Source organism: Triplophysa dalaica, chromosome 21 (assembly GCF_015846415.1).
Source record: "Triplophysa dalaica isolate WHDGS20190420 chromosome 21, ASM1584641v1, whole genome shotgun sequence".
Taxonomy (NCBI): Eukaryota; Metazoa; Chordata; class Actinopteri; order Cypriniformes; family Nemacheilidae; genus Triplophysa; species Triplophysa dalaica.
Genome location: NC_079562.1, coordinates 9,705,691 through 9,720,537, shown reverse-complemented (window position 1 = coordinate 9,720,537; position 14,847 = coordinate 9,705,691). Strand labels below are relative to the sequence as shown.

General features: G+C 39.1%; 1 protein-coding gene across 2 annotated transcripts; it reads left to right on the top strand.

The window, feature by feature from the left end:
• The first annotated feature begins 5,563 nt into the window (after positions 1-5,563).
• Positions 5,564-7,591, top strand: il19l (interleukin 19 like). Of its 2 annotated transcripts, XM_056735240.1 has the most exons (6): positions 5,564-5,588; positions 5,698-5,876; positions 6,384-6,446; positions 6,577-6,729; positions 6,853-6,927; positions 7,242-7,591. In XM_056735240.1, exons 2-6 carry the CDS (start codon positions 5,718-5,720, stop codon positions 7,323-7,325), a joined length of 534 nt encoding a protein of 177 aa, XP_056591218.1. In that variant the 5' UTR covers positions 5,564-5,588; positions 5,698-5,717; the 3' UTR covers positions 7,326-7,591. The 2 variants fall into 2 exon arrangements, with proteins under 2 accessions (XP_056591218.1, XP_056591220.1); XM_056735242.1 differs by lacking the exon at positions 5,564-5,588 and having other exon boundaries at positions 5,690-5,876.
• The last annotated feature ends 7,256 nt before the right edge of the window (positions 7,592-14,847 follow it).

Sequence of the window (14,847 nt, the reverse complement as noted above, 5' to 3'; positions counted from 1 at the left end):
TCGAATAACAAATACATTTGAACACCAGTATCAGAAAATAGGCTACCATTATAATGTGATATATGAAGCTATGATTGACTGTTTTTTTTAAATATTAATAATAATTAATATTATGAATTTTTATATATATATAATGAACATATCTAACAGTATTAAACGAGAAAGTGAATAATCAACACATTTCTTTTCTGTCAATAGCGACATCTTGTGTCAACACTTATAAAGCACAATATTGTGGTTTTGAGTGAATCGATCTGTCATCAAGCTATGGGCTTCCATTTTATTAAGTACATCTATGATAATTAAGATGCATTTTAATAAAACTATTCGGAAAAATGGTCTTGCGTTTTGTATCAATAATCTGAGAAATGATTCTATACATTTCTGCTGGATTGTGTGTTGTTGTTCTGCATTGCAGTGTCAAATAAAAACATTATTCTCATAGAGTTCAGTTTAGGCCTTAGATTAAAAAAGGTAAAAGCTCTATTGATGACTGTCATAACATCTGCACGGCGTCATGTTTTACCGCATCATGCTTTGATTGACATGACATGTATACAAATAAATCAATGAACCATGCAACCAGGAAATGTGTTACGATTAGTTATCATAAATAACTATTGTTTAGATTGTCTTCCTGCTTGTAAACATACAACGTTGTTGTATTTCAACGTCTTATTTTAAAAATAGGACATGGTGTTTTAAAGCAAGCTTTCATCATTTACTTCCGTTAGTTACAAGAAGCCACACAGTAACCTGTATTTCGGAAACTGGTTTGCTGGGAAAACATTTGGTACAATGTAGTGTTCTTATGTTAAGAAAACAAGCAAATGCCTACAGGATTATGAAAGAGAATTCATATTCAAATGTATGCAAAGCAAATGACAAATACAAAAACCAACTAGAGGCTATTACAGGAATTTGCATTGGAAATGGAAAGAATGACGCTTAATAATAAAGAAAGGGTTAAACATAAGAAAGGGTTCAGGCAGAGAGGACAAGTGGTCAATGCTTTGAGCAACCAAACAAAGGTTGTAGTTTTTCTCATTTGACTTATTCTCATTTGAGTTAAATTTGTCCAAGGCTCTTTATCCCCAAACGCCCAGTGGGACTGTCCCAGTGGTAAATGTACTGTAAGTTATTTTAGACAATACATGTGCTGAATAAAAAATTACCAAATTAATTGTGAAATATAGTGGTGTGCAATCTGTCTTCCTCAATATTGTGTTTTTTAGTTACACATGAAAATCATTTCTCTCTCACATTGTATATTAATGTGCGATGTTCACTAGCACCTTCCTGCCACAAATCTACAGGTTGTTATTTCTGGATACATTATCAAAATTCAATTGTGATTACGCAACAACTTTTACTTAACCTTGAATGAATGAATGAATGAATGAATGAATGAGGCATTTATATAGCGCTTTTATTGTGTATTGCTGTACACCCAAAGCCCTTTAAAATCATATATGGGGGGTCTCTCCTCACTCACCACCAGTGTTCAGCATCCACTTGGATAATGCAACGGCAGCCACAGTACAATGGCTCCTATGCACTCACCACACACAAGCTATACAATGGGGTGTTAGGACTGTCATGATTCTCAATGTGAGACATGGCGTGAGAACCCAAGTGCAGGCAGACACAGACGGTATAGATGGTAACAGATATTTATTACAAATAACAAGACAAAACAGGCAAAACAAAGACCCACGGTGGGGTAAAACAAGACAGGAATAAACTATAAACGTTAACAAGGACACTAACTTACTAAACTACAAAACAAACACTGGGAACAAACACTAAACTAAGACTTACTAGACACAGGGTTGATAAACAGCATACAAGGAACAATGAACAACAGGAACCAGGCAAGACTTCAACAGGAAAAACACATTCAATGCACCAGCAACGAGACAAAGAAACATGAGGGCTCTTTATAGGGGAAGGTAATTAACACTAACTATGAAACAGGAGGGTAGGAAAACGATGACGCGACTCGGGGAGAATATGGAACACCACAAGGGCCAAAAACATCTCTCCCCACATAAAACCATCAGGCAATGCCATGGCTCCACTTGAGACAAGAATAAAACATGACATGGTAGTGGAACCATGACATAAGCCCCCCCTTTAATGAACACCTCCAGGTGTTCATCAAGGGGTCACTAACAAGACAAGACTAACTTAGACAAGGACAAAAACCAGACAGACAAGCTAAACATAACAAGAGGCATACAAGACATGATTACGAATGGATTGGGATGAGACAATAAAAACAACAAACAAGGGAGGGGGGGTGGGGGCAGACAAGAAAACATGGGAAGTCCAGAAGGGGGAGGGCTGGGTGGGAAAGTTCCAGCCCTTGGGGACGCGCCAGGGCGCGGAGCCCCAGGGGACTTGACAGGGGTAGTCCTGGGGGGAACTGTCCTAGTCCCCTGCAGGACTGTAGGGCTGGACGGCGGCTGGGCAGCCGGACTTGACGGCGGCTGGGCAGCCGGACTTGACGGCGGCTGGGCAGCCGGACTTGACGGCGGCTGGGCAGCCGGACTTGACGGCGGCTGGGCAGCCGGACTTGACGGCGGCTGGGCAGCCGGACTTGACGGCGGCTGGGCAGCCGGACTTGACGGCGGCTGGGCAGCCGGACTTGACGGCGGCTGGGCAGCGCTCTCCGACGGCGGCTGGGCAGCGCTCTCCGACGGCGGCTGGGCAGCGCTCTCCGACGGCGGCTGGGCAGCGCTCTCCGACGGCGGCTGGGCAGCGCTCTCCGACGGCGGCTGGGCAGCGCTCTCCGACGGCGGCTGGGCAGCGCTCTCCGACGGCGGCTGGGCAGCGCTCTCCGACGGCGGCTGGGCAGCGCTCTCCGACGGCGGCTGGGCAGCGCTCTCCGACGGCGGCTGGGCAGCGACCTCTGGCGGCTGGGCAGCGACATCTGGCGACTGGGCAGCGACCTCCGGCGGCTGCTGGGCCGGGCTCGGTGCCGGACGGACCGTCACCTTCCCACAGCGCCCCCCCAAAAAATATTTGGGGTTTGACACCACCGGACTCGGGACCACAGGACTCGGGGAACCCGGAACTGTTGCCGGTTGCTGAACTGGGCGACAGGACAGCAATTTCGGCCTGGGACGTCCTCCACGTGGCCTTCTCCTCCCACTACGGTCAGTCTGGCCCACGGCTGACTCAGCCGGGCCAGTGGGGAACCGAGGGAGTACCGGGAAGGAGGACTCCCGCGACGTCGTCCTCGAGTCTCTAGCCACCCACTCATCTTGGACTCCACCAGAAGGGCTGGCGACCGTGAAGCTCGAGCCAGAGGGTACTGACTCCCCAAGGGCAGCGGCGGCCAGGACGATACCCTCCGCAGCGCTCGACCGTGGGGTGAAAGTCCCATGTGGAACCTCACCCCCGGGATCGCTACGGTTGGCCACGTACCTGACCATGTCCGCAAACCCCAAGGGAGCCAGCAGCCTCTTCTCTGACGGTGTGAGGCGCCGGGTGAGGCAGCAGTTGAAGATCGTCTTCAACTCCGCCTCACCAAACTCGGTCACCTCCGCCACCGCCGAGAATGCCCTGGCGAACTCCTGGTCACCATAATTCCCCTGGCGGAATCCAAGCATCAAGTGGGCCTGGCGAGACCGCAAGGACAACGTCGTACCGTCCATGCTGCCTACTGGGTTCTGTTGTGGCTGGTGCATTCTGTCATGATTCTCAATGTGAGACATGGCGTGAGAACCCAAGTGCAGGCAGACACAGACGGTATAGATGGTAACAGATATTTATTACAAATAACAAGACAAAACAGGCAAAACAAAGACCCACGGTGGGGTAAAACAAGACAGGAATAAACTATAAACGTTAACAAGGACACTAACTTACTAAACTACAAAACAAACACTGGGAACAAACACTAAACTAAGACTTACTAGACACAGGGTTGATAAACAGCATACAAGGAACAATGAACAACAGGAACCAGGCAAGACTTCAACAGGAAAAACACATTCAATGCACCAGCAACGAGACAAAGAAACATGAGGGCTCTTTATAGGGGAAGGTAATTAACACTAACTATGAAACAGGAGGGTAGGAAAACGATGACGCGACTCGGGGAGAATATGGAACACCACAAGGGCCAAAAACATCTCTCCCCACATAAAACCATCAGGCAATGCCATGGCTCCACTTGAGACAAGAATAAAACATGACATGGTAGTGGAACCATGACAAGGACCCACAGAGACCACAGAGTCAGCACCCCTGCTGGGCTCACTAACACCTCTTCCAGCAGAATCTTAGCTTTCCCAGGTGGTCTCCCATCCAATTACTGACCCGGCTGGGCCTGCTTAGCTTCAGGGTGATATGGCTTCTGATTAATAACCTTCTAATTAGTCTATCAAAATACCGATATCAGAATTTAGATATCAAAACTATGAACATCTTTAAAAGACCATTACTGTCATAAAGGGAAGAAGATTCCTTTGATAAAAGTGTATTTTTAAACCCTTAATTTGAAGGTTTCTCAGATGTTTTACTATAGGCCTACATTTTCAATAACCTTGTCATCCATTACATCAGACATTCTAAAAATCCTTTATGTAACTGAAGAACCAAGTAATATGGAAACATTTACAATCATGTCCATGTGTAGAAATATTGCTACAGCATTCCTTTTAATGTTAAGACGCACAAAAATGAAAATTCTTCATCATTTAGTGACACTCTTATCTTTCCAAACCGGTATGACTGAAACATCGTTGATAACCAAACAACATTGGTCCCCGTTGACTTCCATTGTATGAACACAAAAACACAGAGGCATTTCTCAAAATATCTTCTTTTGTTTTCCACAGAAGAGAGTCATATGCAGTTTTTGATTTACATAAGAGTAAATACAGTACATAAATAAATAATAATAAGTAAATAAATACGTTTATTTTGTGGTGAACTATCCCTTCAATGTTTATCTACTTCCACATTTTATAAATAAAGCATTACTTATGCACAATGACATATATGATAACTAACGTTAACAAAAGTATTTTGTTTTATGATTTATTGTTAGATCATGTTCGCTAATGCTTTGACAGATATCATCCATGTTTCTCCTGCTATGAGATCAATAATGCATAATGGGAAGTGTTCAAACCATTGACAGCGGTCCATATTAACAAACAAATTATAAAATGTAAAAAAATTATAATTCATACATTTAGTAACAGTAATTCGGTTGTGTCCCATCTCAAGAAAATTACATAATAATAATGAAAAATCAACATTCAATAGGCAATAATACATCATGGACCGCCCAGTTGAATAGTGAACAAAAAGGTAGCACAGGAATTTTAATATAAATGAGTTCACTACTTACCTAAAAGGAAGTCTCTGCATCCTTTTACACCAATACTAATTGTGACACAATGACTTAATGAACTTGCAAAATCACGTAACTTCCTTTTACTGTAATGGGAGGTAGAGGAGAATCAAGGAATACCTGCCAAAATTCCCCTCCCGTCCTATAAGAGCACCTGTGATCAGCATCCAGAGCTGCACATCACAACACAAGGATAAAGCTCAGCGGACCTCACCAGGTAATACTATATCATGATGAACATATCTTACAGATAAGGATAACTCATTATGGTTTATTGTAGTAATGTTACTGTTATATTGTTGATGTTACATTTTTCATTGTTTCAGGCTGAATATACAGAAGCATCATGAAGCTCACCCTCATCTTATCTAGTTGGGTTGTCTGCACGCTGCTGGGGTGTCTAGGGGGTACAGCTCAGGCTCGAAAACTTCATCTGGGCAACTGTGTAGTTAACATTCATACTCACGAGCTCAGGCATCATTTCCAGCACATACGTCAAGCCATGGTGAGTACACCTACTGTTGAGTCTAAATCATACCTGAGTGTCATCATTTCATGACATTCTTTAAAAATAGCCGGTGGAAAAACACGTAAAACTAGCGCTACACTAATTTCCCGCACATAACAATGTGGTCAAAATTCTTGACAGCTGGCTGTGACAAAACCTAACAAACAGGTTTATTTTAAGCAGTCAATTTCATTCTTCTCTGCTTGAATGCCTTATTGAACATGTGGCAAGACACGCTTTACTGTTTCACTTTTGAACGCAACCTCCATTGGTGTTCCAAAATCAGCTTGACAAAGCATAGGGCAAAGTGAGAGAACGTCACGGAGCGATCAAGGAGCTTATGAAAACCCCTGACACGAGAAAAGAGTAAACGTGTAGCGCTTTGACAGGATGACAAATCGCATCCTCACAATTTGATAGAAAAATAAGACCAGTAATTTCATGACACAACATTTAACGTAAACCTCAACGTTATTTTTCAATCTGATTACATGTTGTTGACAGATATCAGGAGACGATCACAAGAACATCAGATTACTTAGAAAAGACATGATGCACAGTTTACAGGTAAGATTATGAGTACATCAGATCAAATCCATGTCAAATCAAGTGATCGACTGACGCACCACGTACTGAATTGAAGAGCACAGAGGTCCAAAACCACGCAGCAGTGACATATGTGTCTTCTCATTTCTAGGTCACAGAAACGTGTTGTTTCCTCAAGCAGCTTCTTCACTTTTATATGGACAAAGTCTTTATTAGCTTCAAAAGTGGCCATTCCCTACACCGCAGAACCACCAGCGTCCTTGCCAACTCCTTCCTTGGCATCTCCAAGGACCTGCGAGCATGCGTATGTAGATGTTCCCTAAGAGCCTCAAAATATTAGCATTTTTTTTAAATATATAAGAAATTCAGACAGTTTAAGCTTTAAGCAGATTAAACTAACCATTCATCTTTTCTTTCTACCCTAAAGCATGCTCAGACACACTGTGAATGCACTGAAGGAGTCCGATTAAAACTTGCCGGCATTCAAGCCATGTATGAAAAGGTAAGACAAACAATGAACTGAGAGCAGAGGTAACCCGGCTAGGCCTGTCTGGATTCTGTGGCACATAAAGCTGTACAGATTTCAACAGAATTTTAACACGTCATTTCATTCTACACATTACATTTATCTCTACTCATTCAATATAAAACATTCTGAATAATTGCATATAATTCTCTAACAATCAGCAATAGAAATAGGGAAAATGTGCTCCGATTCATTCATGGCAGTCAAGTAATAACTAGCTTTGTGTTATTTGTGATACATAACAGAATATATAGAAACAATTGTTTTTTTGTTTTCTTTCTGTGGTTTAGCTTGACCAAGCAGAAGCAGCACCGAAGGCTATCGGAGAACTGGATTCACTGTTTGAATGGATAGATACTTTACATAACCATTAACATCAAAACAAAACTAAACTAAGTTAAATAATTTATTACACTTCTAAAGCACAAAACTAAGCTACATTAATTTATACATTTGTTTATTTACTACTAAACTAGATAAAAAGTGGTTTTAGGAACTAACATCATGGACTGCCATATACTGTACTGTACTGGAAAAGAGATGACGCTGATCAATCTTTCAGCATTTGGATATAATATATGTAGGAATAATTTATTCCAATAATAGACTACATTTTGTGGATTATATATTTATATGCATATTTGCATGATGCATTGTTGTCATGTTGCAATGTAGACCAATTAGGTCAGTTTGTAATTTGAGTTTTAAACAAACTTTTGATGAAGTTTAATATTAGTGTCTGTTGCAGTTTTTCCCAATGTGTAAAATAAGTAATTGTAAAACATACAGTAGTGTATTTTAAATAAAAGATATATGAACTATCATGGGTTCTGTTTTTTAAACAAAATTATAAGAAACGGATTAAGAACTGATGCCTTATGTGAGAAGTTTCACTCCATGTGAGAGCTGATTTTAATCTTGTTATGTTTCTCATGTTTATGCTAAACGAAAACACCTTGATGCAAAGAGCTGCTGCTTGCAGTTTTCATAACGTCATCACGATTACTCTGTCCGTCCGCTTTCTCCATCAACTTTTCATTTTGGTCACAGCTTCACACCTAATCATTCATAACCCTCATTCTGAAATAGCAACAAAAAAGAAATTAAGGAAGTATGACACAAATCTGCCATACACTGTTTGCAGAATCAACATAATGAAACCACAATTTACCTGCATTATAACGTCAGGTTCAGCACCCAAATTATTATTCTATACAACTCTAACCTAACCATTTAAACAATATTTAAAGAATGCAGCAGTAAAGCAGTATGTAGAAGGCATAATACAGAATTGTTTTGCAGGCACATATACAGTAGTTCAAACAAACATCTTTACTGCAACCTGGCGGCCAGAAATGGTGTTACAGGTAAAAACATTGCATGCTGTGCTGGAATCCTTCTGGCAGGACATCAGCAGATAGGCTATTTAACCTTGTGGGTTTCATTGTAAGTGTTAATGTAAGTCCAAATTGTTGTTGCAAGGACATTTTGTTGAGTACAGTACATGCATCACTATAACGCAAGAGACAGCAAACCTAAATACCTGGGTTTTAAAATAATATGAATTTTTATTAAAAACTTTACTAAATGTAGTATTTAAGAGTTATTTATAGACGTTCATAATTAAGCATTGCATATTACACTTCTGTATATAAAAATAAAAATATGTATATAGATAACTATGCATAAACACTAGTGGCTCAATGGTTAGAGAACAGTGCTAGCAATGCCAAGTACATGGGTTCGATCCCAGGGGATTACACATACTTAGAAACCAATGTATAGTACAATGCAATGTAAATCACTTTGGATTAAAGCGTCTTCCATATGAATAAAAAAACATTTCACTTTGAAAATGGTTAATGTATGCAGCCTGAAACTTTTTTATTCTCTTTGTCAGCCTAGCTAAATCACAAAAAGATAAGTTATATATATACTGTATATATTAGTTTGACTATTCAAAAAGAGCTTAGAAATAAAAAATGCAATGTCATTATCCATAACAATGATTAGTCTGGTATGCTGGACAAAGATCAGATAATATTAAGATAAACATCAAAACAGCATTCCTTAGCAAATTAAATCTCACTTTTTACGTCACGGAGAAATGATCTTTTCTTTAGAAATGTACGGATAGACTTTTCAAGTAGCTTTCCGTTTGTTTGCAAGTGACACATGCCATACTGAAGCTGACTTGCATTAAATGATTCATTTCTTCACTTTCATAAAGGCTTTATAAAAATGAATTCAGTGAAACCACATCAGCAAAAGTTATTGTATAATATTTGCTGATCAAGGAACACTTTTCATTATGCTAAAAAAACATGACTTTTACCAAATGGTTTTGCTACAGCAACCACAGTTTAGCCATATGAAGTAAAACTATACAAATGATAATCAGCTGATACTTGCTGTATATAAAAATGAAAATATTCCAATTTCTGAAACGTTATATGTGACTCAAGGCGTGACTCAAAAATTTTAATAACCGATTTGCATTGGGTCAATCTTACCCAAAAGGGGAGAAATACTTCCTCTAAAACTTCCCAGGGCTACCCAAATCGAGGACTAAGCAGCTTGCTCCATACAGCTTTGTAGTATTGAATCTAATGACCTTTAAAATCCTCTTATTCCTGCCTTACTATTAGAATTGTGATGTTTTATGTCACCACATTGCGTAATTCTTGGTTCATAACAATCCCATTTCACGATCTTTATTACTCACGGGAAAAGTTTGTTATTTTACACGTGAGAGACGTGATCCGACAAATATTAGGATTGTTTTAGATGCACCTAACCACTGTTGCCAACTCATTTTCAGGAAAAATTGCTAAAGGCAGGTCAATTTGTTGCTAAAAGTTGCTAAATTATATTGTGATGTCATTATGTAACTTTGCAAAATTGAGAAAATACACATTTGCTGCGTCCTAATTTTCCTACTTATACTATTCACTAATCGTATGTTCTGTTTTTATTATGGAAAGTATATACATTTTAGTGTTTAGCAAAACAATATGCACGAACTGGGACATGCTAACAGGAAACAGAAGTGGCCTAGACAAAATTGTGGCCAATGGCTATTAACTGTCACACAAATCTAAATACAGTTCTTCTTTCCATTTAAGTATTTATAAATTCATTGTTTCATATGTAATGTTAACTCTATAGTTATATTTATAGGCATTAGATGGCGGACTATCGCATTAGCATTATTATACCTTAATATATCTTTAAACATACTATATACTTTAAAGCCGTTTTGCTAGACATTGTGACAGCTGACAGCCTTAAACATCTCATAAACATTAAAAACAGATGTTCTTTCGCACCCTGAAAAAAAAATGACTGTTTCAAAATCTGTCCTGGTGGACCCCAGTACTGCACAGTGTGTTTCCCTCATCTGACACACTTGATCCAACTCATAGGTTCATAAGGAGAGACTAAAAGACCTCAATTGGCTGTGGCATTTTAGGCATTTTATGCATACGGTTTTATCCAAAGTGTCTTGCATTGCATTGAACAAAACATGAGGGAAACATATATGTGGGAAACATACAAAATGTGCAGTACTGGGGTCCTCCAGGACTGGTTTGGGAACCACTTGTCTACAGACGTTTACAGCCAAACATACAAGTGACTGAGCGTGTGAAGAGAAAATCATTATTTTGTGCCCACCCCATTCACCTTGTTCCTTCAGCCGACCAGCAGGTGGGTGCCTCGGCTGAAGAAGAAGAGGCAAAAGAAGGGCGGCTCGGACCCAGGGGGTCCCAGTTCCGGTGGTCCCGAGTCTGGTGGTCCAAGTGCAGGAGGTCCCGAGTCCTGTGGTCCAGAGTCCGGCAGTCCAGCCGATCCATATCAGATGACATTCTCGCCCAATGAGCATTTAAAGAAACAAGAAACACTAAACAACATTTATTTAGATGTAAACAAAGTTGGTTGTGTTGCACATCATAGAAAACAATGTAAGCAACTGTAAGAGAATATCTAGTGACGTAAATCCGCTACGTATCGCAAATCGGACTAGCGACGACACGTTTGGGTGATTCAGAGTCGACACCGTTTTATCCGAGCCAATAACATTTTTACTCATTAACCTTCGGATTTACAACTTGGCCGACTGTTTACTTTCAAACACGGCAACATTACACACTGCATGAAATGTAAATTTCATTACCTCATGTTATGAACTCTTTAAAAATAAAATTTATATTCAGTATTACCACACACGGAATAAGCCTAACAAAATGTTTGATTAAGTTTATATTTGTTGAATATCAATGTTTTTTTTGTGGTAAATAACTCCGTTAACACACAGGTTAAAACTAGTTTAAAATGAGTCATTCGTTTTACTTTGTTTAAAGTTGTTAGTGGTTGTCGAGGATAAGCTCGTGTTTTTTTAAGGGCTGGTTAGGGGACCCCCCACGAGAGCTTTGACACAAATTGAAACTGTTGTAGTAGCCTAAAACAAGTCCAAATAATGTATTCCATTGTGCAGTTTGATTGGATGTGCCACCTTTAATGCAAACAACTAATTATTTATGTAAAAACATTACTGCATGAACTGTTTTCTCCTCCCTTTAATTGTTTACAAGTCTATGTGGCTATCCACAAATTTTACGATTAGTTGCATTCTGCTGTATATTTTTTCCGTTGACCGTATTCGTGATCACAAAAGACCTGCAACCCCGGTTGAGTACTGCATAATTGTATCGCCTTATGTTGTCTTATGAAACAAAAATGTTAAAGTACAGGAAGGGAGTAGTTTCTAAAACATAAATATATGCTTTGCAGACACATGCTGTTTTTGTTTTGGAAGCCCAAGTCATGTGGGTACAATTGGCCGCAAAGGCACGAGCCATAAAAACATCCTACGTGGTTGGCTTCATATAATACGCTCTCATCTGCGTCACGGCGGAGTTGGTTTAACACCTTAACGTTAAACAGTCAAACTGAAGAAAAATGTGAAACTGAAACCTCAATGGATGATGCAGTTAGCCTTACTGCTTGACAAAAAGGATTTCCTCTAAGACAAGATGTTTGTTTTTGTCTTTAAGTGGGGTAAGGGACATACTAAAGAACTATGCTAATGTCTAGCTTTAAGAATCATGCAACAGATTCCAAAGCTTGCTTCAATTGCACATGCCAAAAGTACAAAATAATTAAAAAAAATGGTACTCATTAAAGTCGTGTTGAGTCTTGTGTATTTATCTAATTCTGCGGTCAGGCTTGACTTTGAGCATGCAAAATTTGTTCGGACGGTGGTACAGAATGGGCAGGAGCGATTGCTCCATTTTTTACATTTCTGTACCGAGGTCACGCTGTGATGTTTTGATCTTCTATTGGTCTGACTCACATGACGCGAATTCGCAGGTCAGAGTAAACAAAACTTTAACTTTGCTATGCAGCGAAATGCGAATTTACTTCGGACGAGCTTGCGTTTCAGGCCTGATGCAGTTGCATGCGTATGAATAGAAGTCAATGGCACGAAAAGTCAAGTGTGACCGCAAATAGTATATGATTAATGTAAATGACTAATTTGTTATTTATGTGCAATAGAGTGAATTTAAAATAAATCCCAGCAACAAAATGATTTGGATAAATATTAATAATGCCTCTTACAGTATTAGATTTATATATAGAATCATAACTTCCTAAGAGTATGGTCAATGAGTCGATTGTGGTAAAGCATGATTTTAGCCAACATGTGCTCAGTCAAGGATCACAACCGAAACCAACTGTTGCCTAACAGAAACTACACCTAATTTGAATTAGGGGCTTCACATCAATTAGAATAAGAGAGTTCAACATAATGTTTTTTATAGCATGAATCCAATACAAGTAAAAGTGGTTTAAAATGTCTCCAACAAAATTCAAATTTAAGGAATAGTATACCTAAGAAAATGTACTCAACCTGACCCCCTCCCAGACACACTGAACTTCATATCATATTTTGGGCAACACAGAGATAATCATGTCAATAACGTCAAAACTTATCAGTGTTTAATCAGCCACACTTTTTATGTGTTACTGTTACCACGGATATATAATGTATTGATCACTAAATAAACTTCAGATATTACCATAATCTCACACAAATGTGTCATGACACGTTTATTAACCCATAAATTGGAAATCTTTATTGATGCATGTCAATGTTTTTTTGGAGCTTCTCCGTGTTGACCCCAAATAAGATGACACGATGGGATTTTATTATAACATTATTCTTTTGTGTTCTAACGAAGAAGAAAAGTTATATACATCTAAGACGGCATGAGAGGTTGACATTAGTGAGCAAGTTTCATATCTGTTGGCAGTTTCATGTTTGATATAGTAAAACATGACGTGGACTATATGTAATGTAAATACATTCATCCATCCAAAAGGGGGAAAAAACACGGTGGATGACACATTGAGGCTTGTTTTCGATAATGGGCTAGAGTGTCACTTCTTGGCTTTCCCGTCAAAAAACCTAACCTTTGCAACTTAATCATCGATTTATTGTGGTGAAAACCAGGACAATAAGGGGCAACGGGTAGTGTTTGCTTTTGCTCAAGGAGAATCAGGTTCTCATCCAGTCAGCAACCGTTCTGCTTAGTAATATGTCTTCTAATGTATGTGAAGCAAGTATTCACAGTGACAAACAATCATAAGATAGTAACTCATAGACTGCTTCTGTGATTAAAGACATGATTTCCTACGAGGGTTTTCAGTTCTTTGTATATTGCACATGATAATAAAAATACACACAAATCCATAAATATATAGGTCTGAGGGTGTAAAGGAGTGATTAAACGTCATTCCGTATGACAAATATTTAAGTGACCAAATCCATTAAGCAGCACAAACTGAATTCCTGTGTATTTTTATGGAGAGCCCCTCCATTACGTTCAGTGACTTTCAGTAATCTTTGAGTCTGAGGCTGATAACTGCTTCTCACCTCAGATGCACTCTTTGCAGGAGAGAAAAACCAACCACCGGTTTGCATCATGGGTTTTGTTTGCCCCACTGCACCTCACTCTCAGACATGTGAATTACACCCAGAAGTTTTTGCATGTGTAATAGTAAGTCATGGAATAGGTTAGCTCATTCATGCTTATCTCATTCAATGAGAGCTAATGAAATTCCATCTTACCTTTTTCTGGTAAAAGCCAGAAAAAAAAAACTCATCTGAGGAGAATTCAGCATAATTGATTACAAATCATAAATTGTGGTTTCACCTATAAGAGATCTATTGTGTGCACGATTTAAGTCTGATATTCATACTATCATGTACACCATAAAGTTAAAGATGAATGGCTAATTGACCTTTTAGACATTGAGATATGTTTTTTCATTGATTTGGTCTGAAAAGTCATCATAACATTTTTCTATAGAATAACTAGATTCAGTCATTGTGCAACGTTTATGGAGACATCATAGTTTCAACGCATTTTGAAGGATAGCTCACACAGTAATTTGTCATCATGTACTCACCCTCATGTAGTTTTCAACCGATTCCAGTTTTTTCTCTGCAACACAAAACATGATTAATATGATGCTCACAAGGTGAGTAAAGTCCTACAAACTATAATCATCTTCTAAAAAGGATCAAATAAATACCTTACGGGTACTTCGTAGGACTCGAGTGCTATATTCCAAGTCTCTAAAAGCCATCTGTCAGCTTTTTTTGTTTGTCAACACAACCTATCGGTCACCTCCTTCCTTTTTTCCATGCACCCCTTTTCTCATTTGATTAGTTGCAATGTAGTATGCAGATGTGAGGTATGCAATATGTAGTATGCAAAACATACTACATATACATATATATTGTTTTTTTATGGAAGAAGAAAATCATACAGGATTGGAAGTAAAGTACACGAGGGTGAGTAAATTATGTTTGAGGGCTAAATTCTAAAT

Coding starts and splice junctions, on each gene's coding strand:
- il19l (XM_056735240.1), top strand. CDS start 5,718: ATGAAGCTCACCCTCATCTTATCTAGTTGGGTTGTCTGCACGCTGCTG. Junction 6,730..6,852: donor CCAAGGACCTGCGAGCATGC/GTATGTAGATGT, acceptor TCTACCCTAAAG/CATGCTCAGACACACTGTGA. Junction 6,928..7,241: donor TTCAAGCCATGTATGAAAAG/GTAAGACAAACA, acceptor TCTGTGGTTTAG/CTTGACCAAGCAGAAGCAGC.